This window comes from Rana temporaria, chromosome 7 (assembly GCF_905171775.1).
Source record: "Rana temporaria chromosome 7, aRanTem1.1, whole genome shotgun sequence".
Classification (NCBI taxonomy): domain Eukaryota; kingdom Metazoa; phylum Chordata; class Amphibia; order Anura; family Ranidae; genus Rana; species Rana temporaria.
Window position 1 is genome coordinate 101,100,634 of NC_053495.1, and position 25,273 is coordinate 101,125,906.

The 25,273-nt window shown below is 39.3% G+C and overlaps 1 protein-coding gene across 2 annotated transcripts in view; it reads right to left on the minus strand.

The window, feature by feature from the left end:
* Window positions 1–25,273, minus strand: part of HMCN1 (hemicentin 1) — a 384,153-nt gene that overhangs the window by 155,292 nt on the left and 203,588 nt on the right. For both annotated transcript variants that reach the window (XM_040359793.1, XM_040359792.1), the window contains exons 51-63: window positions 25,072–25,185; window positions 24,836–24,981; window positions 22,809–22,950; window positions 20,309–20,512; window positions 17,898–18,011; window positions 17,001–17,188; window positions 15,354–15,450; window positions 10,567–10,728; window positions 6,210–6,323; window positions 5,916–6,118; window positions 4,895–4,976; window positions 1,304–1,435; window positions 28–177 (exon numbers count right to left, since the gene is read on the minus strand). In XM_040359793.1, the coding sequence (XP_040215727.1) occupies window positions 28–177; window positions 1,304–1,435; window positions 4,895–4,976; window positions 5,916–6,118; window positions 6,210–6,323; window positions 10,567–10,728; window positions 15,354–15,450; window positions 17,001–17,188; window positions 17,898–18,011; window positions 20,309–20,512; window positions 22,809–22,950; window positions 24,836–24,981; window positions 25,072–25,185 (1,848 nt within the window). The remainder of the gene's footprint in view (window positions 1–27; window positions 178–1,303; window positions 1,436–4,894; window positions 4,977–5,915; window positions 6,119–6,209; window positions 6,324–10,566; window positions 10,729–15,353; window positions 15,451–17,000; window positions 17,189–17,897; window positions 18,012–20,308; window positions 20,513–22,808; window positions 22,951–24,835; window positions 24,982–25,071; window positions 25,186–25,273) is intronic.

The following is a 25,273-nucleotide window of genomic DNA, read 5'->3' on the forward strand; positions in this document are numbered from 1 at the left end:
CCATACAAATAGGATGCAATGACTTGCCTTGAACAGCCAAAATGAAGGTTTTGTGAGTGCTGCCTTCTATGTTTGATGCAAGACATGTGTAATTCCCACTGTTTGTCAGCTGAGCCCTGGTTATCTTCATAATACTTCCTCCAGAAAGAAAGAGTATTTCCAAGGAATCTGAATAATCTATATAATGATGAAATGGTAAGTTTTAAATGTAATTTTAAATCTTCTGCATACACTCCCAATAATGACAACTGAAATTATTCTATAATAGTATGTAATCACACAGAGGAGCTGACTGACAGCCTCAGCTGTGTATATTTTCTTATGATTCTGTGTAGGGGGGGGGGGGGGGGGTTCATTCCCTCCACTCTGGTTTCAGCTTTCATTGAGCTTTGTGCTCTAGCTGTGCATTGTGTGTGACATCAGGTCCCCACCCCCTGCCGTCTCCCTGCTAAGAAATAGCCTTTGATCTGTGTGTTTTAGGATGATGTAGAGAGAAGAGAGGGCTGCAGATAAATGGGTACAACCCATGTAGGAGGGTTAATTTCATCTCTGGGTATCACCTGAGGCTAGTCACTCCACTTGGTACATGTAAGGCCTTGTACACACGACCGAGTTTCTCGGCAAAAAACAGCAAGAAACTTGCTGGGAGATTTTTTTTGCTGAGGAAACCGGTCGTGTGTACATTTTCGTAGAGGAAACTGTTGAGAAACTCGACGAGCCAAAAAGAGAGCAGGTTCTCTATTTCCTTGACGGGAATGGAGAAAATTGGCTTGTCAGGTTCCTCGACAGCCTAACAAGGAACTCGACGAGGAAAACGATGTGTTTCGCCCGTCGAGTTTCTCGGTCGTGTGTACGAGGCTTAAGAGTTTAAACCACTTTAAGCCAATCTAGGTGATTTTTTTTTGTTTTGTTAAATCTTTATGTAGTAACAAAGATCTCACTTATTTCCACTCAGAAGCATATCTAAAAAATCTGACACAGACAGACAAACAGTTTTATAATTTTGAAGCACTTGTTACATTATCATTAAATAATTTACTGCAGCCTGAACATCAGTTTACAAAAGCCTATATTTGCAATCTGTATCCTGCATCCACTGTGAGTATGAGAACCTTAAAAGAAACATGTCATGAGAAAATAACTGTAGCCAGACATAGCCAGACTTCATAGTGTATGCAAATTAACACTGTCCCAGACTATTTTTGTAATGTTAGACCCGATAGAACTTTCATACAAAAAATTGTGCTTAAGATCATTGTCCACCATTAGAGAATCATTACACCAATAGCAAAATAATACTTACTTATAGGATTTCCATCCTTAAGCCAGGTAATTGTTGGAGGGGGTATACCATAAGCATTGCAGTGCAAGGTAACAGAGTTTTCAATGATTCCATTATTATATTCCACTTGGGGACCTTGTATACTGGGTGGTACTGAAAAAAAAGATTATTCCAAAACAACTGAAAATGAATTCCAATGCATTAAATGAAATTATTACTTTAAATAAAATAGTGCCATGATATTGGCATCTTGAAAGCCAAGCCAATATAAAACAACCCACTAGTTTATGCCATCAGCAGAAGATATGCTGTATGTTATATACTGTATGATATTGCAGCCTAAACTATTGTATAACAGTAGCTTGTACTCTGTTTTATTATTGAACGCTCTAGGAATGTACGTTAGGATTCCTGGGCTATAAGGAATACCTTTGCACTCAGCTGCATAGATGCTCCACTCATGACAGCTAAAGATACTGAAAGCAGTAAAGACTATTGCATAATTCAAACTAAGAGCAATCTATTTAAAGTACAGTAAAACCTTGGATTGCAAGCATAATTTCGTTCCAGAAACATGCTTGTAATCCAAAGCACTTGTATATCAAAGCAAATTTTCCCATAAGAAATAATGGAAACTTAAATGATTTGTTCCACAACCATTAATTCATAAGTCCTTCAGTTTAAAGTCCATATAAAAAGATTATAGTAATGTGGTTGTGTAACCATAAAATGTCCATCCACAAATGGAAGCCTCCACAAGGGGATTAGAAGCAAACTCCAGCAAGAGCTACAGATTATAAAAGAGTGGTGCCTCTAAGTGTAGCAATATGGTTACATTTAATGAAGGTACAACAGTTAGCAACTCACATGGTTGATGATTAAAACACGCACATCTATTTATGCAGGCATCCGGGGTAAAACTGTCCAGGAAGACCATCTCCCACACTGCAGGCTCTCACCACTGTCAGTCTACAATCGTGAACAAGAAGAATACCCTGCAGTTGAGCGATTGAACCGCTCGTGGAGCGCAGTGTGGAAGGGATGACGTCGATGGTGGTGAGGAGGATGGTCTTTGTGAACAGCTTTACCACGGATGCCTGCATACTTTGATATGCCTGTTTTATTCATCGACCATATGAGTTGCTAAATGTTGTACCTTCATTAAATGTAACCACATTGCTACACTTAGAGGCGACTCTCTTCTCTTTTATACTCCATTGTGAAGTGGCGCTACTTGTATATCAAGACATCGTTTGTATATCAAGTAAGAATGTATTTAAACATTTTGCTTGTCTTGCAAAACGCTCTTAAACCAAGTTACTCTCAAACCAAGGTTTTACTGTATAAGGCAATCAACCATTACTATTCATTTGAAGAGTGATTACTGTTCAAAAACTACAGGAAGAACCTGCAATCTGTGGTTCAACACCTCTCTATTTTAATAAATAAATATTTTAATAATAAATAAACTGTAGCTCCCAAGTGCTGGAAGCGCTCATGCAGCCCTAGACCATGACACTCCCACCACCATGCTTGACTGTAGGCAAGACACACTTGTCTTTGTACTCCTCACCTGGTTGCCGCCACACATTTGACACCATCTGAACCAAATAAGCTTATCTTGGTCTCATCAGACCACAGGACATGGTTTCAGTAATCCATGTACTTAATTTGCTTGTCTTAAGCAAACTGTTTGTGGGCTTTCTTGTGCACCATCTTTAGAAGAGGCTTTCTTCTGGGGTGACAGCCATGCAGACCAATTTTATGTAGTGTGCGGCGTATGGTCTGAGCACTGATAGGCTGAGCCCCCACCCCTTCAACCTATGCAGCAATTCTGGCAGCACTAATATATCTACTTCCCAAAAACAACCTCTGCATATAAGGCTGAGCATGTGCACTCAGCTTCTTTGGTCGACCATGGAGAGGCCTGTTCTGAGTGGAATCTGTCCTGGCAAATCACTATATGGTCTTAGCCACCGTGCTGCAGCTCAGTTTCAGGGTCTTGGCAATCTTCGTATAGCCTATGCCATCATTATGTAGAGCAAAAACTTTTTTTTCAGATCCTCAGAGAGTTCTTTGCCATGAGTTGTCATGTTGAACTTCCAGTGACCAGTATGAGAAAGTGAGAGCGATAACACCAAAGTTAACACACCTGAGACCTTGTAACACTAATGAGTCAGATGTCACCGGGAAAGGAAAATGGCAAACTTGGTCCAATTTGGCCATTTTCACTTAGGGGTGTACTCCCTTTTGTTGCCAACAGTTTAGACATTATTGGCTGTGTGTCGAGTTATTTTGAGGGGACAGCAAATTTACACTGTTATACAAGCTGTACACTTACTACTTTACAGTGTTGTCACATGAAAAGATAAAAAGATATAATAAAATATTTACAAAAATGTGAGGGGTGTACTCACTTTTTAAGATACTGTGTATATAATATATATATATATATATATATATATATATATATATATATATATATATATATATATATATATATATATACAGGGCTCAAAATTTCAAGTCCTGAGCTACTAGCCAGGCCTCAAGAGTTACTCGCCACCAGTTGCCCCTCCTAATTCATACACTGCCCTGCGCCTAATTGCACCCGTAAACACGCCCTCATAGATTATCTCATGGAATGACAATGTTTTATGCAGAATCAAGTTACAAAATTCAATATTACCAACAACAACTTTAACAAAATGGGACAGGGCACTGGGGTCAGACCAGAGGGACAGGGCACTAGGGGCAGACCAGAGGGACAGGGCACTGGGGTCAGACCAGAGGGACAGGGCACTGGGGGCAGACCAGAGGGACAGGGCACTGGGGGCAGACCAGAGGGACAGGGTACTGGGGTCAGACCAGAGGGACAGGGCACTGTGGGCAGACCAGAGGGACAGGGCACTGGGGGCAGACCAGAGGGACAGGGCACTGGGGTCAGACCAGAGGGACAGGGCACTGTGGGCAGACCAGAGGGACAGGCCACTGTGGGCAGACCAGAGGGACAGGCCACTGTGGGCAGACCAGAGGGACAGGGCACTGGGGGCAGACCAGAGGGACAGGGCACTGGGGGCAGACCAGAGGGACAGGGCACTGGGGGCAGAACAGAGGGACAGGGCACTAGAACTGGGTCTCTTCCCCATTCTCTTCCTGTCTCCTCTGCAACTCCCACCCATCCTCTCTCCCATTCATCTCATCATCTCACTTTCTGCTCTCCAGCTACATTGGTCGGGGCCCGGGGGAGGGGGGCAGGCTCAGAGAGGTCATACTGTTAGGTCCCATGGCTTAATGAGAATTGTAAGGAGAGCACCTGTGTACTGCTCTGCCCGTGCACGGCTCACCAGACTACTTTTCCCGAGCATGCACCTTTCCTCTTCGGCCGCCAATCTCATCGGGACTCTAAGTGTAGGCACAGATTGGAGGGAGATTGGTCATGTAGCCCTGTCATCACTCGCCCGCAGCTTAAATCCACTCGCCAAATGCTAGTAGGCGAGTGGAAATTTTGAGGGCTGTATATATATATATATATATATATATATATATATATATATATATATCAAAAAAGACTTTAGGGGCCCTTAATTACATTTGTGTACATTCACTCACCATAAACATTCACTAAAAATGTCTTCTTGTCTTGCCCAGCAACATTGGTTGCTACACATTCATATTCACCAGTATCAGATACCTAAAACACATATTTAAACAGTTATTTGTATAAAAAAATAATTTTCCATAGCATAAACAAGTAAAAATGATATAACAAATGCCTGGCATTTATAGGAAATAGGAAAGGTATATCGAGCATTCACACTATTCTTTATACTGTGTGCTATTCAGAGATAATCTTAAAGGGGTTGTAAAGGTTTGTTTTTTATTTTGTAAATAGGTTCATTTAAGCTAGTGCATTGTTGGTTCACTAACCTTTTCCTTCGATTTCCCTTCTAAATGTTTTTTTTTCTTTGTTTTCTTTGTCTGAATTTCTCACTTCCTGTTTCTCCTCAGTAAGGTGTTCAGTAAGCTGTTCTAAATGACTTTCCACCGCTCGGGTGATGGTGGAAAGCCAACTGAAGCCTTGTACACACGACCGAGGAACTCGACGGGCGAAACACATCGTTTTCCTCGTCGAGTTCCTTGTTAGGCTGTCAAGGAACTCGACAAGGCAAGTTTCTCCATTCCCGTCGAGGAAAAAGAAGACATGCTCTCTTTTTGGCTCGACGGGATCCTCGACAGTTTCCTCGTTGAAAAATGTACACACGACCGGTTTCCTCGGCAAAAAAAAATTCCAGCAAGTTTCTTGTTGGTTTTTGCCGAGAAACTCGGTCGTGTGTACGAGGCCTGAGGAGAAACAGGAAGTGAGAAATTCAAACAAAGAAAAAAAAACATTTAGAAGGGAAATTGAAGGAAAAGGTAAGTGAACCAACAATGCACTAGCTTAAAGGAACATATTTAGAAAATAAAAGACGAACCTTTACAACCCCTTTGAGGAAAAAAAAAAAGAACTGCCTGTTCCTTTCCACTTTTTATATATTTCAGTGTTTATGATTAATAATTAAAAAGCATTTATGTTTTCTCTTAGAATCCTGAGTTAAAATCTTATCCCATAACCCCTACCCAATCACACTACCTGGGCATTCTTTATCTTCATTATTTGTCCTTCATCCAGAATAATGTAATTTGTGGATTCCAAGAGCATTTGACCATTTTTATACCAGTTAATGACAGCAGGTGGGACAGCATTTGTAAAGCATTCAAGTGACGCAGATGTAGCAATGTTAATGTTCACCTCAGTACTAGAATCTCTGCCACTACCTATGATGGTGGGAGGAACTGAAATAATACACAAACAATCAGTTAGTCAATCTTTGTGATGTATTCTTGTTTTTGTATCTTCTGTACAAAATATAATCACAAAACACACCAAAAATACTAAGGTAGAATGTTTTCTTGCTTTCACCGGCTTGATTGATGGCCACACATACATAATCACCAGCGTCTGTTAGTTTCATCTGAGGAATCTGCAAAACTCGACCACCTAAAAAAAAATATTACATTTTGATTACAAGCGGAATCAGTGGTGCATTAATCTGACTACCATTATTAATTTTCAGATTAGGTCAAGTGATCTAAAATATATCTTTATATGAAATACCTGCAACATTTATATGAAGGATGTAGTATGTGTGCCTGTTTTGCTGACAGGAATATAGTGGGCTCAGGTGAACTTACAAAACAAACAGATCTCAAATTTGTGTCACATTCTGATGTTCACTAATCGTTTAAATCACAGAAATGGCATTTGACATTTACCATGCCCTAAAAAGTGTTGCTAGCCCACTTATGCTATACAGACAGTTGGAGACTAGTATGGCCAGGTCTCACTTTAAAATTGCATTCATAGCTGCATATAAGACAATGGGTGTTATTTACGATAGGCACACCTACTTTGCACTACAAGTGGAAAATACAAGTGCAAACTACATGTGCAAAGTGCACTTGGAAGTGCAGTCGCTGTAGATCTGAGGGGGACATGCAAGGAAAATAAAAAACAGCATTTTAGCTTGCACATGATTGGATGATAAAATCAGCAGAGCTTCCCCTCATTTCAGATCTACCCCTCAGATTTACAAAAAAATGCACCTCCAAGTGCACTTTCAGTGCAATTTCAAGTGCACTTTGCACTTGTAGTTTGCACTTGTAGTGCAAAGTGGATTTGCCTTTAGTAAATGACCCCCAATGTTTGCTACATTGATGTTTTAAGTTACATACTTGATTATCCTTTCAGAAAGAGCTACTGTAATGCCTTGTACACGCGATCTGAATTTCCAATGGATATTCCGATCGTGTGTAGCCCCATCAGAGTTTTTTCATTGGATATTCTGAGGAATTCTGTCAGAGTTTAGATATAGAACATGTTCTATTTTACTCCGATGGCATTCCGTCGGAATTCTGATGTGATTTGGCCGGGCAAAAGCCAGATCGTGTGTGCAAGGCATAACAATATCTGCTTGGAACCTAAAGCACAATTTTTTTCCAAATATAAGTAACCTTCCATATTTTAAGTCAAACCTAAATATTTAAAATAAGACACCTAGCTACATTACTTAGCCACCTTAGCTGAGATCGATTTTGTCATGCTCTGTTTTATATCTTAATGACACATATTTTGTATTTAGTTAAGTGCTAGTAGTAGTGTCTATTCTTTACTATTCTGTGATTTAGAAGATGTTTGGACAAATGAGGAGACATGCATTGCTGATACATAATTTCACTATTCATCATAAAAAAGAACACATAAATAGTTACATAAACAAATTAAACTGACAAAAAAAAGAAAAGAAATTGATTAAAGACAGAAGAAAACGCTAAGAGTTTGCTGTTAAGTAAAAACTGAATTCTCTGCTGTTCAGCAACAGCAATAAAAGGCAGATAGATGGATCAAGGCATCTTCAATGTAATGTATATATCTTCTGAGCCACATATTGTAACAAATGCTTAAAGCAAGCAATAATAACTCATGAATTCCTTCTATTGACAGTGGGTGAACTTCTACAATTCACTTTAAATAACTTTCCTAGTTGAACACAAGATAAATACTAAGATATTGATTTTATATAACCTAAATCCATTATGATGTGAGCAATAGGGACTTCCCACAACACAACAGACTAAGCACTGTCCTGATTTGGTAGGAACCTTGCTCTATGGAGTGGCTGGAGAAGGCTTTACAAAAAGACTATAGATCAGATTCACTTGTAGAAACCACATTTAGGTCACCCATTTAAATGACCAGGGGTTTTGTTAACCTCCCTGGCGGTATGATTCTTTCAGAAAAAACATGCTGAAAGCGGTACCATTATTTGCAAGGAAATTTGGCGTTTTATATTGTAGGTCTGTCATTTTTAGAAATAACTCACTTAAATCTGACCAAACAAGCTTCTAATAGGCATCCCGGGTATGACATTTTTTTAAAAACAAAATTATAAATTATAATATAATAAATAATTATAAATAATTATAACAAATAATAATATAATTATAATAAAATTATTCAATAATGTAATCAAATCAAAATCACTGAAATTTGCTCAGTTGCAGAATTGTCGCTGTCATTATTTTATTTTTTTTATGACGAATTTCCCCACAAATCGCTATCGCACAATTCTGCAAGTGATTATAATTTATTATCGCTGTTTTTTAGCTGATCTAAAACTATTTTTGACATAAAGGGACACTTTTGGTTGCTATGGACAATCTACAGTTTGCAGGGAGAAAGAAACGTTTTTATTATATAAAATGACATGCATGACACAGGACAGACCACTAGGGACAAGGGGGGTGTGTTTTTTTACATACAGTACTGTAATCTATAAGATTACAGTATACTGTATGTATAGTGTTTGTTTACTTTTTTGAATTTGGCGCCGTTCTCCGTCCCCGTGCGTCGTAACGTCGCAGGAAACGGAGATCGGCGTCACACGGAGGCACTGTGTGAATCGAGCGAGGTCCTGCTCGCTCACACAGCGCGGTGGCATCGCTGGATCCAGGGACAAGGTAAGTAAAACTCCCTGTACATCCAGCGAGGCGAGCCCGAGTCTGACTCGGGGTTACCGATCCTAGCCCAAAAATCTCACCCCGAGTCAGACTCGGGAACACCGCCCAGGAGGTTAATGCGGTTTATGAACTCCAATATTAGCACAGTGGAAAGTCTTAAAGTGGATGTAAAGTCAGAAGGTTTTTTATCTTAATGCATTCTACAAATGGAACTTCCGTTTTAGATGACGATGTCCCATTTGGCTTGTCATTTTTTTTGGAGGGGGGGAGCGAGCGGATACCCTCTTTTTTAGAAGCATCCAGCTCCCACCTACTCTTGAAGCTCCGCGGCGACAGAAGGAAGTTCACCTCTCCCTCCCTGCAATCTCCTAGGACACGTCACAGGTCCCAGAAGATTCCCCAGCCAATCACAGCGTGAAGCCAGAGCCAGGTGCCCACAGTAGTGATGCCGGCGCCACAGAGAGGAGGGGGAGAGGAGCAGGTCTTTGTTCACCCGCATCGCTGGGCCGTGGGACAGGTGAGTGTCTGATTATAAATAGTCAGCAGGTATACTTTTTGTAGCTGCTGACTTTTATATGGGTGGAACTCCGCTTTAAGATAAAAAGTCTTCTGTGTGTAGCAGACTCCCCAGCCCCCTTAACCTGCCTGGCGGTATTCCCGAGTCTGACTCGGGGTTAGATTTTCATGCTGCGAGCGGTAACCCCGAGTCAGACTCGGGCTTGCCTCGCTAGATCCACAGGCACTGTTTACTTACCTTATCCCTGGATCCAGCGATGCCACCGCGCTGTGTGAGCGAGCGGGACCTCGCTCGATTCACACAGCGTCCTCCTGTGCCGCCGATCTCCGTTCCCTGCAACATTACGACGCACGGGGACGGAGAACGGCGCCAAATTCAAAGAATTAAACAAACACATTACATACAGTATACTGTAATCTTATAGATTACAGTACTGTATGTAAAAAAAAAAACACACACCCCTTGTCCCTAGTGGTCTGCCCAGTGTCCTACATGTACTTTTATAAAATAAAAACGTTTCTTTCTCCCTGCAAACTGTAGATTGTCCATAGCAACCAAAAGTGTCCCTTTATGTCAAAAATAGTTTTAGATCAGCTAAAAAACAGCGATAATAAATTATAATCACTTGCAGAATTGTGCGATAGCGATTTGTGGGGAAATTGGTCATAAAAAAAAAATAATAATGACAGCGACAATTCTGCAACTGAGCAAATTTCAGTGATTTTGATTTGATAACATTATTATTGAATCATTTTTATTATAATTATATTATTATTTGTTATAATTATTTATAATTATTTATTATATTATAATTTATAATTTTGTTTTTAAAAAAATGTCATACCCGGGATGCCTTTTAGAATTTTGTTTGGTCAGATTTAAGTGAGTTATTTCTAAAAATGACAGACCTACAGACCTTCTGAAAGAATCATACCGCCAGGGAGGTTAATGCTTACTTGAGCCCCCTCTCTATCCAGTGATGTCCCCTAGTATATTTTTGGCCCTCCGGCACTCTCCCACCCTAATTGGCTGAGACACAGCAGCTGCAACATTAGCTCCCGCTGCTAGCAATCAAACTCAGTTAGCCAATCAGTAGAGAGAGGGGGCTGGCCCGAACCGCAGCTCTGTGTCTAAATAGTCATTTGTTCTATAGGAGATAATGAGCATGAATAGCTAATACTAAAGCTCAATTTTTACAGATTTTTACCTGGGACAATTAATAGATGCTTGCTAGAACTGAGGACATTGCCATCCTTTATCCAATTTATTGCAGGTGGTGGAAATCCAGTTACATCACATGATAGGGAGATGAAATCATTTTCTATGGCAGTAACATTTTCAAAGGCATCCCCTGTGACTTTGGGGGGAACTGCAAGAAAAAATAAGAAGAATTACAGAGCATGTATAATTAAACGTTTGTTTAAGAACTGTTACATAAGTAGCTACTCCAATGATTGTGTTTGACTTAATTTACTTATTAAAAAGACATCTGTACTCAGAAAGTAAAAAAACTACTGTTGCTGACATCCCCTTTGAAAATTCTAGTTCCCTATTAATCATGCTGATCGAATGGTTTCAGTCAGGGCCGCCATCAGGTGGGTACAGGCATTACACCTTTTTTTTTTTTTTTTTAGGGCAATTTTTTTTTTTTTAGAGGTCCGGATGGCAACCCCCCTTTTTTTATTTATTTTTTATAAAAAAAAATATTTTTTATATATATTTTTATTTTATTTTTTAATAAAGAGACTTTTTTTTTTTAGAGGTCCGGAGGTCCCCATATATATATATAATATTATTATTATTATTATTATTATTAAAGGGCCCAGAGGTCCCCAGGGCCCCGGATGGCAACCCCCCCTTTTTTATAAAAAAATATATATTTTTTATATATATTTTTTTATATATATATTTTTTTGTCTTTATATATATTTTTATATATATATATATATATATATATATATATATATATATATATATATATATATTATTATTAAAGGGCTCAGAGGTCCCCAGGGCCCCATGTGTGGCAAACCCCCCCTTTTTTTTAATAAATGTTTATTTTTTTATTTTTGTTTATTTATATATATATATATATATATATATATTTTTTTTTTATTATTATTATTAAAGGGCCCTGAGGTCCCCAGGGCCCTGGATGGCAACCCCCCTTTTTTTTATAAATGTTTATTTTAAATTTATTATATATATATATATATATATATATTTATATATATATATATTTTTTATTATTATTATTAAAGGGCCCAGAGGTTTCTTTTTTTCATTTTTACCCAGAGGTCCTGGATGGCAACCCCCCTTTTTTGCAATTTCTTTATATATATATATATCTATATATATACACACACACACACACATACATACATACATACATACATACATACATACATACACATATATATATATATATATATATATATATATATATTATTAAAGGGCCCAGAGGTCCCCAGGGCCCCAGATGGCAACCCCCTTTTTAAAAAAAAATATATATATATTTTTATATATATTTTTTATTAAAGGGCCCAGAGGTCCCCAGGGCCCCCGGATGGCTACCCCCCTTTTTTTATATATTTTTTTCTTTATTTCTTCGTTTTTGTGTAAAGGCCCCCCCGCTTCTCAATCCGCGGCAGCCCCCCCCCCCCCCCCCGCTTCTCAATTTATGGCGGCAGCACCCCCCCCCCGGTTCTCTGCTCCAGGGGGCCCATGCCTGAAGCTGTGTAAGGGGCCCCATAATTCCTGATGGCGGCCCTGGTTTCAGTACTACCTGCATCACTGATACAGAACAAGTATTACAGATAAGCAATACATACTCCTGTAAAGTGTTACTAAACCCACAACAGTAAAATCAGTCTGTATATGTAGTAAAGCATGCTTATTATACTCACTGAGGAACCTAAGGAGTTAATCATTCACATTGTATAAAAAGGCTGTTTGATCCTGTCTTCTATGTTCCTCCTCTCCTTCAACTGACTGCTAATAATCAACTGATAACACAGAGTCTAAGGAGTTAGGCTGCACATGCTCAGTTTGGTGTGTATTGCTAGAGAGTTTTTTTTGTTTTTCTTGGGATGGTGCATGTGATCAGCATAGGGCCAATCAGCACTGTCCAGACAGAGGGTCAGGGGTCTAGCAGTGTAATAGGTCAGCCAGAAAACTCCTCCTATAAGCTAGAACCAGTGCATGGCTGTACATTGATAGAAGTCACAAGACTGTTCTAACTGCTGAAGAGAAAAGATATTTAGCAGTTTAAATGTACTAAAATAATTAAACTTCCATGTTCTGTGTACCGTGGGAGACCCAGATAATGTGAATGCAGGGTCCTGGGTTTAGTAACACTTTAATGCAGTATTTAACTTCTGTAGTAGGCTTTTGCCATCGTATTTTTAAACACAACAAATCCTAGTTACACATTAACCACTTGCCTAGTGTGCACTTATACCCCCCTTCCTAACCAGGTACATTTTCATCTTTCAGCGCTCTCACACTTTGAATGGGAATTACTCAGTTATGCAACACTGTTCCTATATGAAATTGTTGTCCTTTTTTCACACAAAATAGAGCTTTCTTTTGGTGGTATTTAATCACCACTGTTTTTTTTATTTTTTTGCGCTATAAATAAAAAAAATGATATTACATTTTTTTTTCTTCACGCCTGTTATAAAATTTTGAAAATTAGTAATTTTTCTTCATAAATTTTGACCAAAAAATACATAAAAATAACCCAAATCAGTGTATATAATTTGGTCCTTGTGAACGTTATATGCTGCGTACACACGATAGGTTAGTCTGATGAAAACGGTCTGATGGACCGTTTTCATCAGACCAAACCGATCGTGTGTGGGCCCCATCGGTTATTTATCCATAGGTTAAAAAAATAGGAACTTGTTTTAAAATTATCTGATGGATAAAAAACCTATATAAAAAAACAATCGTCTGTGGGTACGTCCATCGGTTAAAAATCCACGTATGCTCAGAATCAAGTCGACGCATGCTTGGAAGCATTGAACATTTTTTTCAGCACGTCGTGCTGAAAAATATAGTCTACAAGCTATGGTGCCAATCATTGAAATGTGATCACACCTGATGCACTGACAGCCAATCTAATTTCTTGAGAGAGACACTGGCAAGCTGGGAAAGTACAAATACCCCCCAAATGACCCCTTTTTGAAAAGCAAGCATTACAATGTTTTTAGTAAGAGGCATGATGAGTTTTTTGAAGTTGTCATTTTTTCCAAATTATTTTTGCGAAATTAGGATTTTACGCAGGAAAAGGAGTAGTATACAGACCCCGACAGTACTGTTAGTAACACATCACTGGACATACCCTTGTGGCTAACAGAGGCCATAGTCAAGTAAAGTCTAGATAAACTTAATACAAATAAATCACCAGGATCAGATGGCTTACAGCCGAGAGTCTTCAGTCAGGTTATAGCTAGACCATTGTTCCTAATCTTTGCAGACAGCATACTGACAAGAATTGTACCAGCTGATTGGAGAAAAGCCAATGTGGTACCAATATTCAAAAAAGGATAGAGACAAATCCCCGAAAACGACAGGCCTAACATCAATAGTAGGTAAATTATTGGAGGGGATGATAAGGGACTATGTCCAAAAATTTACCAAAGAAAAAGAATCATTGGTAGTAATCAGCATGTGTTTACAAAATGTTGTTCTTGCCAGACCAATCTGCTAACATTCTACAGGGAAGTGAGCTACTATCTAGACAGGGGAAGGCCTGTAGATTAAGTGTATCTGGATTTTGCAAAAGCCAAAGCTAAGGTCTGCAGGCATTGACCATAAGGTTTGTAGTGCCACTGTAGGCTATAGTGCAGTCGGCAAGTGGTTAATCAGCTAATCAAATTTATTATTGGAGAAGAGTTTGTATTTGTTCACAAGGCCATGTTAGGTCAAATATGTCACAAGCATCCCTGTTTTCTGCAGGGAGGGTAATCCCCTGCACACAGCTCATTGGACTAAGAATAACAGCTGGCTTCTAGGATCAAACCCAAACCTAGTTTCAAACAAATGCAGGCTCATTTCTACTTATTATAAATGTAAATTTTACATATTGTTAACATAGGTTACAGTAACTGTTGCTTAATGCTCTGTTTACATAGCACTGATCCTCTATATATCATGGGCCAGATCCACGAAGCGCGGCGCTTCTTTCCAGCCGGCGTAGTGTATCTCAGATACACTACGCCGCCGTAACTTACAGCGTATTTCCCGTATTCTCAAAGAATTTGCGCTGTAAGTTATGTAGTGTATCTGTGTCGGCATAAGGGCGCGCAATTCAAATGGGTGAGATGGGGGCGTGTTTTATGTTAATACAGTTTGACCCGACGTAAATGACGCTTTTTCTGAACGGCGCATGCGCCGTCCGTGGGGGTATGCCAGTGCGCATGCTCGAATTTAACCCACAACAAGCCAATGCTTACGACGTGAACGTCATTCTATGCAAAGCCCTATTCGCGAACGACTTACGCAAAAAACGTAAAATTTCCAAATTTTGACGCGAGAACGACGGCCATACTTAACATAGGATACGCCTCATATAGCAGGAGTAACTATACGCCGAAAAAAACCTTACGGAAACTACGTAAAAAAATGTGCCGGCAATTCAAATGGGTGAGATGGGGGCGTGTTTTATGTTAATGCGTCTTGACCCGACGTAAATGACGCTTTTTCTGAACGGCGCATGCGCCGTTCGTGGATCGCCATATCTAGCTAATTTGCATACTCGACGCGGAAATCGAAGGAAACGCCACCTAGCGGCCAGCATAAATATGCACCTTAGATCCGACGGCGTACTAAGACGTACACCAGTCAGATCTAGCACAGCTTCAGGCGTATCTTGTTTTGTGGATACGCCAGCGTAACTTCTTTGTGGATCTGCCCCCTAGTGTTTATATGTATTTTCTTCCTAATGCATCTGAACAAAGGGAATTGAGTATTATATTAGGGCAGCTTTACCATAGATGTTCAGCTTGAACAATTTCTGTGCACTTCCTGCTACATTCTCCACAATGCAGATGTAACGACCAGTATCTGATAACTCAGCATTTGAGATCTAAAGGAAAAACATAATGGTAACATTTGGTTATAATTTATTATAGCACTATTAATTTTAATATAGGCAGTAGATCACAATTGAATATAAAGAATAAATCTGACATAAACAGGCTTGCACCTATCTATTTCGACATTCACTTGGAAGAATAAGCCCATCCAGTCAAATTACTGTATATACCACCCATTGAGTGATTATTGGATCACCAAAGATGACCTGCTTTATTAGAAATCCTGTATTTTGACATAATGAATTCTAGTAACATACCCAGCAAAGTTGGAGAACAAGAAACTGGAAAGTGGTTTTCACGTCCAGTTCTTTTTGAAATGTTGTTATGTATAAACCCAAAAAGAACTAGAACCCTTTCTGGGTTTTTAGCAATATCGGGAGCTCCAGATAGTAATAAAGATCTCCAGATCTTTCTTTGTGGCATTATGTCACAGTGACAACAGTGTCACAAGACAGGAAGTGAGGGTAAACTTGCAATAGGGACACATGGCAATAAAAAGCTGACGTGAGTTCTAGTCTTCCTATATAAATAAAGTATTTTAATTTTGGTGATTTCACTCATTTTCTGTCTGGTGTTGTCACCATGACAGTAAGTGAAGAAAAAACTCTTTAACCACTTAAGGACCGCCGCGCGCCCATATACGTCGGCAGAATGGCACGGCTGGGCACAGGGATGTATATATACGTCCCCTTTAAGAGCCCAGCCGTGATATAGGGAACGGCGATCACTGACGTCACACGTCCAGCCCCGCCCCCTACAGTTAGAAACACACATGAGGTCACACATAACCCCAACAGTGCCCCCTAGTGGTTAACTCCTTCACTGCATTGGCATTTTCACAGTAACAGTGCATTTTTATAGCACTTTTCGCTGTGAAAATGACAATGGTCCCAAAAATGTGTCAAAATTGTCCGATATGTCCGCCATAATGTCGCAGTCAGGAAACAAATTGCTGATCAACGTCATTAATAGTTAAAAAATGTTTTTAATAAAAATGCCATAAAACTATCCCCTATTTTGTAAACGCTATAAATTTTGCGCGAACCAATCGATAAACGCTTATTGCGATTTTTTTTTACCAAAAATAGGTAAAAGAATACGTATCGGCCTAAACGGAGGAAAACATTTTTTTATATATCTTTTTTGGGGATATTTATTATAGCAAAAATAAAAAATATTGTCGCTCTATTTTTGTTTATAGCGCAAAAAATAAAAAACGCAGAGGTGATCAAATACCACCAAAAGAAAGCTCTATTTATGGGAAAAAAAGGAAGCCAATTTTGTTTGGAAGTCACGTCGCACAACCGCGCAATTGTCAGTTAAAGTGACACAGTGCCAAATCGCAAAAAGGGGCAAGGTCCTTAACCTGCATATTGGTCCGGGTCTTAAGTGGTTAACAGAGCCCCAGAAAGCAGTATAAACTGACAACTGTTTTCTAACCATTCCCAACTCTTTCACAAATGTAAAAAAAAAAACATGTTGGCTGGACATACACTTTAGCAGGTTAAAACATTTGCATGATAAAAATGCTAACACCAACCTGCAAGTATCTTCCATCGGATAAAATCTGATAGTGCTTTCCATCTTTAATGGCCTGTCCATCCTTCTGCCAGCTCACAGTTGGAGCAGGAATGCTTTCCCCCACACAGTCCAGCAACACTGTCTGATTTGCCAGAAATGATACATCCTCTGACAAATTTTCACTTCCCCCCTCAAAGGTTGGTGGCACTAAATAAAAAAAAGATATATATATATTTACATAGAAATTTGCATAGATACAGTGTATGGTAATTCAAATATAAAGCCTAACTCCAGACTTGTTCAAGTTTCTATTGGTCTTTTTATTATTCCCACTTGGGAGATACCACCTCACCATCTGTCAGGACAGGAAATTATAAAAATCTGTCTGACCAGAAAAAAATCTTTTTTCCTATTCATGCTGTCCTGTACAGATAACAACTGTACCCCAAATTTCTCAAAAAAAAACATTTGGCTCATAACATTTGAGCAAGGTTTCTGAAGGAAACATGTTTTATTGTTTTAGGAAAATGGGCACAAATAGAAGATGCCATATGCTGACTATAGTAAAAAAAATATACAGTATTCTCATCCAGTACAAATATTTAACATTAATTTCTCAATTACCTCAAGGGAGAAAAGGGTTACAATGTGGTCAGGCTAACTCAGTATGTGAAATTTAATAAAATGTAATTAATTTTTATTTGTTTACATGATTTGCAAATAATTAGTGGAGTGCCAACAACTCATCTGCCTGGGTAACTTTCATTGAACATTCAATTGCATTTTTTACTGTGATTCATTTACGTTGCATATGCAAAACAATAAAAGGTGTTACAAAAACACTAGATCATCGAATAACATAATAGTTGAACTAGTTTATTAAGTTAAGGTTTTTAAATCAGAGAAGAATACCTACATAGTATTCGCACATTATACTGCAGGGAATCCTCTCCTGCCTCATTTACAGCAACACAACTGTATGTCCCAGCATCCTCCATGCGTGCTCTTGCAATCTGTAGACTGTGTCCACCTATTAATAAATTCATTTAGAAGGTTTGAATTTATGATGTGTAAGTTAAAATTAAAATTACAATTAAAATAAAATTACAATAATTATAAAAATTCATAAATTTGATGTAGAGGAAATTTCATTGGGTAAAAGCATGAAAGCATGATTTAGTTAATGGTATAACATTTCCTCCTGTCCCATTACTGTTACTGCAATTGGAGATATGGAAAAGCAGCAGAGGCTTGAATAAAAGAAAATGAAAAACATAGGCTTCTAAAGGAAATTATAATGTGATCAGGGATTGAATTACAATTAGGACAAGTACTGTAGATCTGTTCCTATTGGCAGTAGATGCAAACATGACTAAGTCACGTGCCGAGTGACGCAACGCGCGGGGGAGGAGCCTAGTGACGCGATCGACGGACATCTGTTCGTATGAGGAGATCGCCGCACTGAGCGGCATGAAAGGCTACATCTAAAAGCTCTTTTTTGATCTGGGGATCCGTGAGTGTAATTGCCCACACTGGTCTTATGTTTTTTCCCTTTGACCCACAGTATTGCACCATAGTTTTTTCCTTTTGTCTTTTTCATGAGCTGTGTCAACCTGAATTATCAGAGCGCCAGCCTGAGCCAAACAAGCACTGTGAAAACTCCCAGCACACTGTAGGACTGTTCCTTCTCATCTTCAGTTAATTGTACTCTGTGTGTGGAAGGGGGAAGTGTTTTCTTATGTTTCTTTCAGAGGCGGCTCTTTAATTAGGCAAATTAGGTGGTTGCCTAAGGCCTCGCCCTCACAGGGGCCTCAGGGCTGCCTCATTTGCCTGTGATCATTCACCAGGGTGGTGTTCCGCCACCTCCGGCTCTGCCCTGTGTTTTCCGGTCATCGCTGTCACTTCTGAATACAGAAATCGATAGCACAACTCAGCTGGTGTAATATACGGGAGGTGGGGAGGGGTCTGACATCGCAAGTTCCAGGCATCTATCCAGACGTTGCACTCGAGTAGGGCCTCATGTCTAAATTTTGCCCAAGGCCTCACAAAGCCTAGAGCTGCCTCTGGTTTCTTTGTATGCTCACACAAATGTTTTGACATTTAATTTTGACTCACATTGCATTTTGATTGATACCTCCTATATATGTTTGGGTGTCTATTTGGTATCATCGGCACACTGTATACTAACAGCAGCAAATGTTGGTTTTAGCGCATTACTACCATTTTTTCAGATGCAAACAGGTTGCTTCTCTTATTTAACTCACCAAAAGTCTTTGTTTTCAATGCAAAACAAATCATATCACCCAATGTTTTTTATAAACTAGGCCTGGACCAGGAAAATAAAATGTTCATAAAAAGATGATCTCAGCACAGGGGTGTTGCCTTGAATGCCAAATGTTGTGCAATGGGAATGTGGCCCTAAGTACTACTCTCAGGGGTTTCAGACTTTTATTCACAGTATGTCATTGCACATAATTACAATTGGTTTATAAAAACAGTGTTTGCTTTCTGCCAATATCCCTTAAGATCAAGAAGCAGAAATTGCTCAGAATTTTTTTTTTATTATTATTATTATTATTATTATTATTATTATTATTATTATTATTATACAGGATTTATATAGCATCAACAGTTTAGGCAGTGCTTTAAAACTTAAGGGTAGACAGTATGAATACAATTCACTTTAATACAGTAGGAATCAAAGGGCCCTGCTACTTAGAGCTTACAATCTAAAAGGGAAATCAGGAGAGACACCTGCAACAAGTAGCCTACTAATGCCAGCGTGTTTATAGCCTTATATAAAAATGCACTGATTACTGTGTAAATGTCATTGGCAGGGAAGGGGTTAACACTAGGGGCGATCAAGGGGTTAACTGTGTTCCCTTACTGTGTTCTAACTGTATGGAGGATTGAAGTGACTGGAGGAATTGGTAGATTGTTGTTCCTAGCTTGTAGGAACTCACAATCTGCCTTTCCTCTACTCACTGAACAGGAATGTGTGTGTTTACACACACATGTCCTTGTTCTGTCTCTCATGCCCGCGATCCGGCATGGTCAGCAGTCATCGCGACCACCGGCCACACGCATCGGCACACCCGCAGTGTAGTGGGAGCATGTGCGTGCATCCGGCGGTGCGCCTGCTATCCCACTTAAGGGGACCGGCATACAGCTATGACGGTTCGCAGGATAGTGCCGACCTGCCGCAGTATAATGATGGTGTCTGGTCAGCAAGTGGTTAACCTTTCTCTGTAAATAATTCTGAAAAAGCTTTCAACAATCCTTGTGACTTATGACAGTATCATAATGAAACTTAGAATGATTGCGTACCTGGTGATAGAAATGTCTTGTCACTGGAAGTTAGAACCTTGCCATCTTTATACCATGTGATAGTTGGTGGTGGAATGGCATTTGTTTCACAATACAGAGTAAATGGATTGTTGACAATAACATCTTTTCTCTCTCCTATTCTTTCCACGATGCTGCTGTCAGTATTCAGCAGGAGGCTAGACAACTTCGGGAAGTTTGGAGGAACTGGGAAGTCCAAAAGAGAGAAAGTATTAATCTAAAAACATAATTAAAAAAACAACTCTATGTTTCCAAGAAACTGATTATTTCCCACTGATCTCATTTCAAGTAGAACTATGGCCGTATGATTAATTATAAGTGCTTTACTTACAGTTTTCTGTAAGTTTTGCAATCCTGCAAAGTCACAAAATATCTGTTGATCCTGCCAGTAAAGTACACCTAAGGCAGCTTCCTGTGACGGTGTGGCAATAATGCTGCACTACTTCTAAATTCAGAACAGATTTGTCACACTTATGTAGGCTGAGCCTGCCTGTACTACAGTGTCATTAAAACAATGCTTCAAGGGCTGTGGCTATTAGCCTTGTCACTGTTGAGTCATAACCTTGTAGCTCATGACTCAGCAGCTGGCCACACCCAATCCTGTCCATTGATTTCTGGATCTATCAGCTGCTGCATCCGTTTTTATACTATCCCACTATGTGCTGCCGTGTCTGAGAGTGGGAGCATGTGAAACACAAATGAAGGAGGATTTGGCTCAGTCAGGAAAGATACAAGTAGCCAGATTCACATACATCGGAGTATGTTTAAGCTGGCGTAGCGCAGCTCATTTGAGCTACGCCAACGTAAAATAGAGAGGCAAGGCCAGTATTCACAAAGCACTTGCTCCCTAAGTTACGTCGGCGTAGCGCAAATGGCCCGGCGTAACCCCGCCTAATTCAAAATAGGCAGGTATTGGGCGTGCTCCATGTAAAGTACCCGTGACCCGTGGTAAATGAGGGCCGTTGGTACGGCGCATGTGCGCGCATGCTCAGAATCACGTCGCAAATACTCATTGCTTTCGACGTGAACGTCACCTACGCCCAGCCCTATTCACGTACACTTACGCAAACAACGTAAAATGCGACGGCTGTTCCATCATCCATACCTTGCATGGGCTGCCCCATCTTTTTGGTGGTTTATCTTTATGCCGGCGTATGTCTTACGTAAACGGCATATCTTACTGCGACGGGCGTACGTACGTACGTACGTTCATGAATCGGCGTGTCTTGCTCATTTACATATTCGACACGTAAATCCACGTACACGCCCCTAGCGGCCAGCCTAAATATGCACATAAGATATAACGGCGTAGGAGACTTACGTCGGTCGTATCTTGGCCAAATTTAAGCGTATCTGGTCTGGTTGACTTATAATCATAGTAACAACTTCTGTCATTGGAAACTGTACAAAAAGCACAAAAAGGCATGTAGCAGCAACTACTAAGGGGCTGTACATACTATGGTGTATAAAAAAAAAGAACAACCTGAAACCATACTTAAGTTTTCTTTCCAAGGTGACAGTATAGTCTTATGCCCTGTACACACGATCGGATATCTGATGAAATCTAATCCGATGGATTTTTTCCGTCGGATATCCGATGAAGCTGACTTTCATCAGTCTTGCCTACACACCATCGGTCAAAAATCCCACTGTGTCCAATGCGGTGACGTAAAACACTACGACGTGCTGAGAAAAATGAGGTTCAATGCTCCCAAGCATGCGTCGACTTGATTCTGAGCATGCATGGATTTTTGACCGATGGACTTCCACACAGACGATCATTTTTTTCTATCGGTTTTTATCCATAGGAAAATTTTAAAACATGTTCTATTTTTTTTACCGATGGAAAACAAACTGATGGGTCCCACACACGATCGGTTTGTCTGATAAAAACAGTCCATCGGTCTGTTTTCATCAGACAAACCGATCGTGTGTACAGGGCTTTAGAGACATTCAATGCTTACAATATCCAGGAAAAAAAATATGTTGATGAAAAGTAAAGATACAGCATGCTGGTACCACCACACATAATGTATGGTGTTTTCAAAGCATATACATATGTGATGCAAGTTCATATTGGTTTAATTTAATATTAAAAAAAAATCCCAACATGTGTTCTTATGGCTCTTTGAGTGATTTCTTCCTTTGTGCTACCCAAAGAGGTCAAGGCTACAATGAGCTCTTGCTAAAGGTGTCTGAAAAAAACACCAGACAATTAATGCTGCTAAGATTTATAGGTTGAGTTTTCTTTTAACAAAAGATATTTACAAATCTCATTCTACCCACTACTTGTGTGGTATGTGATGAAATGGTACACATGGATACCTTCTGTTATAATAAGTCTCTAATGTTCTATGCACTAGTTCAATGGGGTGGCTTTTGGTTCCTCTTATCCCTTCTCACCATAATCTTCTGGGTTATAACCTCCTTAATTTTAATTTATTTAAAAATATTTTTTAAAATATTAAAAGCGGTTTCTAACCTTGTATATTGACATCAAAATCGAGTTCATCTTCTCCAGCAACATTGGAGGCCACACATGTATAACGTCCTGTATCAGACAAGTCTGCTTTATCTATGTTAAGCTTGTTACCATTAACTATAAGACTTCTAGGATCAAGTGGCTGTTGAAAAGTATAGTACAGTTACCGTATGTTAATATGACTGTAGTAGATAAAAGCATAAACAATTTTGCTTGGTAACAGTTAAACATCAAGTTATAGAAAAAAAATAGCAATGGCTCACAAAGTGTTTGTGACCTAAGCAAGTTTTAAAGCAGCTTTTTCATCCTGGAACCATATGAGGAATCTAAACAACAGTAGCTTGGTTATGTTAACTTACTTAAATAGGGTGTTGTGTAGATGGTCAGGTGCTGACTAGGACAAGCACAAACAGGGCAATAGAGATATATTGGCTTTGGTCTACCACTTACTGCAAATTAGCAAAACACCTACACAAACTGAATACCGTAAAGAAAAGGGAGGCTGTATTGGACTATACTGGCATCGTATGAGCAACTGATAGACAGTCAAATACGTAATGTTAAACATTTGTATTACAAAGTAAAGATTTCTAAACATTTACAGTAAAATATTGATTGTGACAACCATAAATCAGCTTATCATTGACATTGTATTAACAATGATGTATACAAAACTTCTATCAGTTGCTCATACGATGCCAGTATAGTCCAATACAGCCTCCCTTTTCTTTACAATATTCAATGAGACAAAGGCATCATTTTGTAACATAAATATACTCTAGCACTTTAATACAAACTGAATACCAACTGTTTTGAAGGAACTGTAGATTGGACATATAACACTATTACCCTTAAATTTGTATATTTTAAGTATATGGGCCATCAAACAGTTGAATGGGCCAAACCATGAGCAGACACTGGTCTGATGTAAAATCAGGACAACAGTTAATGGACAGTTAATGGAAAGTCAAGCAGCAAAGATTCAGGACCAGTTGTTTTTAATATAAAATTTGCATATGCTGTGCCAAATCAAACAAGTGCTTAAGCCTCTTCCAAGAGCCACTTATATTGCAAAAACTACAGGATTCTTTTTAAAGTTCATACTGTTTTGGTGCCTTTTATTCAAGCTTTTCAGTCATTTATAATACTTTTTCATATAATAATATAGAGCTCCCAGAGTATTCATATTTAGTTAGTTCACAATGCTTCGTGGAAGTGCTTTCTAGGTTCTGATTTTCTTTCTTCATTTTTTTGAGTTTTTCCTTAACATTTTCGGTTCTCAAGACTACCACAATAGACTAAGGCGAAACGTTATAATTTGTAGACTAAGACTAAATTTTATTATTTGTATACTAGGTGAAAACGTTAGGCCGCGTACACACGGTCGTTCCAAACCGATGAGTTCACCGCTGAAGTGGCCATCGGTTCACCGCTGAAGTGGCCTGATGGTCCGATGTGCGTACACACCATCGTTCCAAAAACCGATCGGGTCAGAACGCGGTGACGTCAAACACACGACGTGCTGAATAAAACGAAGTTCAATGCTTCCAAGCATGCGTCGACTTTATTCTGAGCATGCGCGGGTTTTGAACCGATGCTTTCTGTACTAACCATCGGTTTGGACCGATCGGGCAGTGGGCCATCGGTTCGATTTTAAAGCATGTTTTAAAATGTTGGACCGAAGGACAACAGACCGATGGGCTATACACACGGTCGGTTTGGACCAATGAAACTGAACCTCGGTCCATTCTCATCGGTTTTGTCCGACCGTGTGTACGCGGCCTTACTGTTTGTGAAACATGGGCTCTCATGCTAGTTTTGTCTTAAATGAGTATTACTGGTACTGCTGAAGATTTAAACCATGTGCCAGATATTTGCCACATGCTTAGTTGCATGTTTGTTTGCATCTTTTGCTTTCCAACAGACAGTAGTAGATGTTTTTTCTATTCAAAACTGTAACATATACAGCACAAATTAATCAACCTTAAGGAGACAATAAAACAGAGATGGAAATAAATGTCACACACCTGCCCATCTTTGTACCACCTAACTGTGGCTACTGGGAAAGCCTGCACATTACATTCTAATGAAATGTTTGTGCCCACTTTAGCTTTTATCTGCTTTGATAAATATCCGGTTCCTGCAAGATTATCCTTTGTAATACGAGGAGGAGCTGGAAACAGGGAACAGAAAGAGTCAAAAGGCATTATTTCTGCTTATGGGTGCTAAAATGTTGTTGGTACTTGTTTTTAGGTCAACGTACTGTAAACTTTCAAATTATAATGATGTTCAGCCACTCCTGCTTCATTAGCAGCAATGCAGCTGTACTTTCCAAAGTTGTCTTCATGGGCCTTCAAGATCTGTAGAGTATGCCCTCCTGTACAGAACACACAACATGCATATATAAAATAACCAATTTATAATAATATATATAAAAAAACACTATTTCCAGTATATCCATTTTT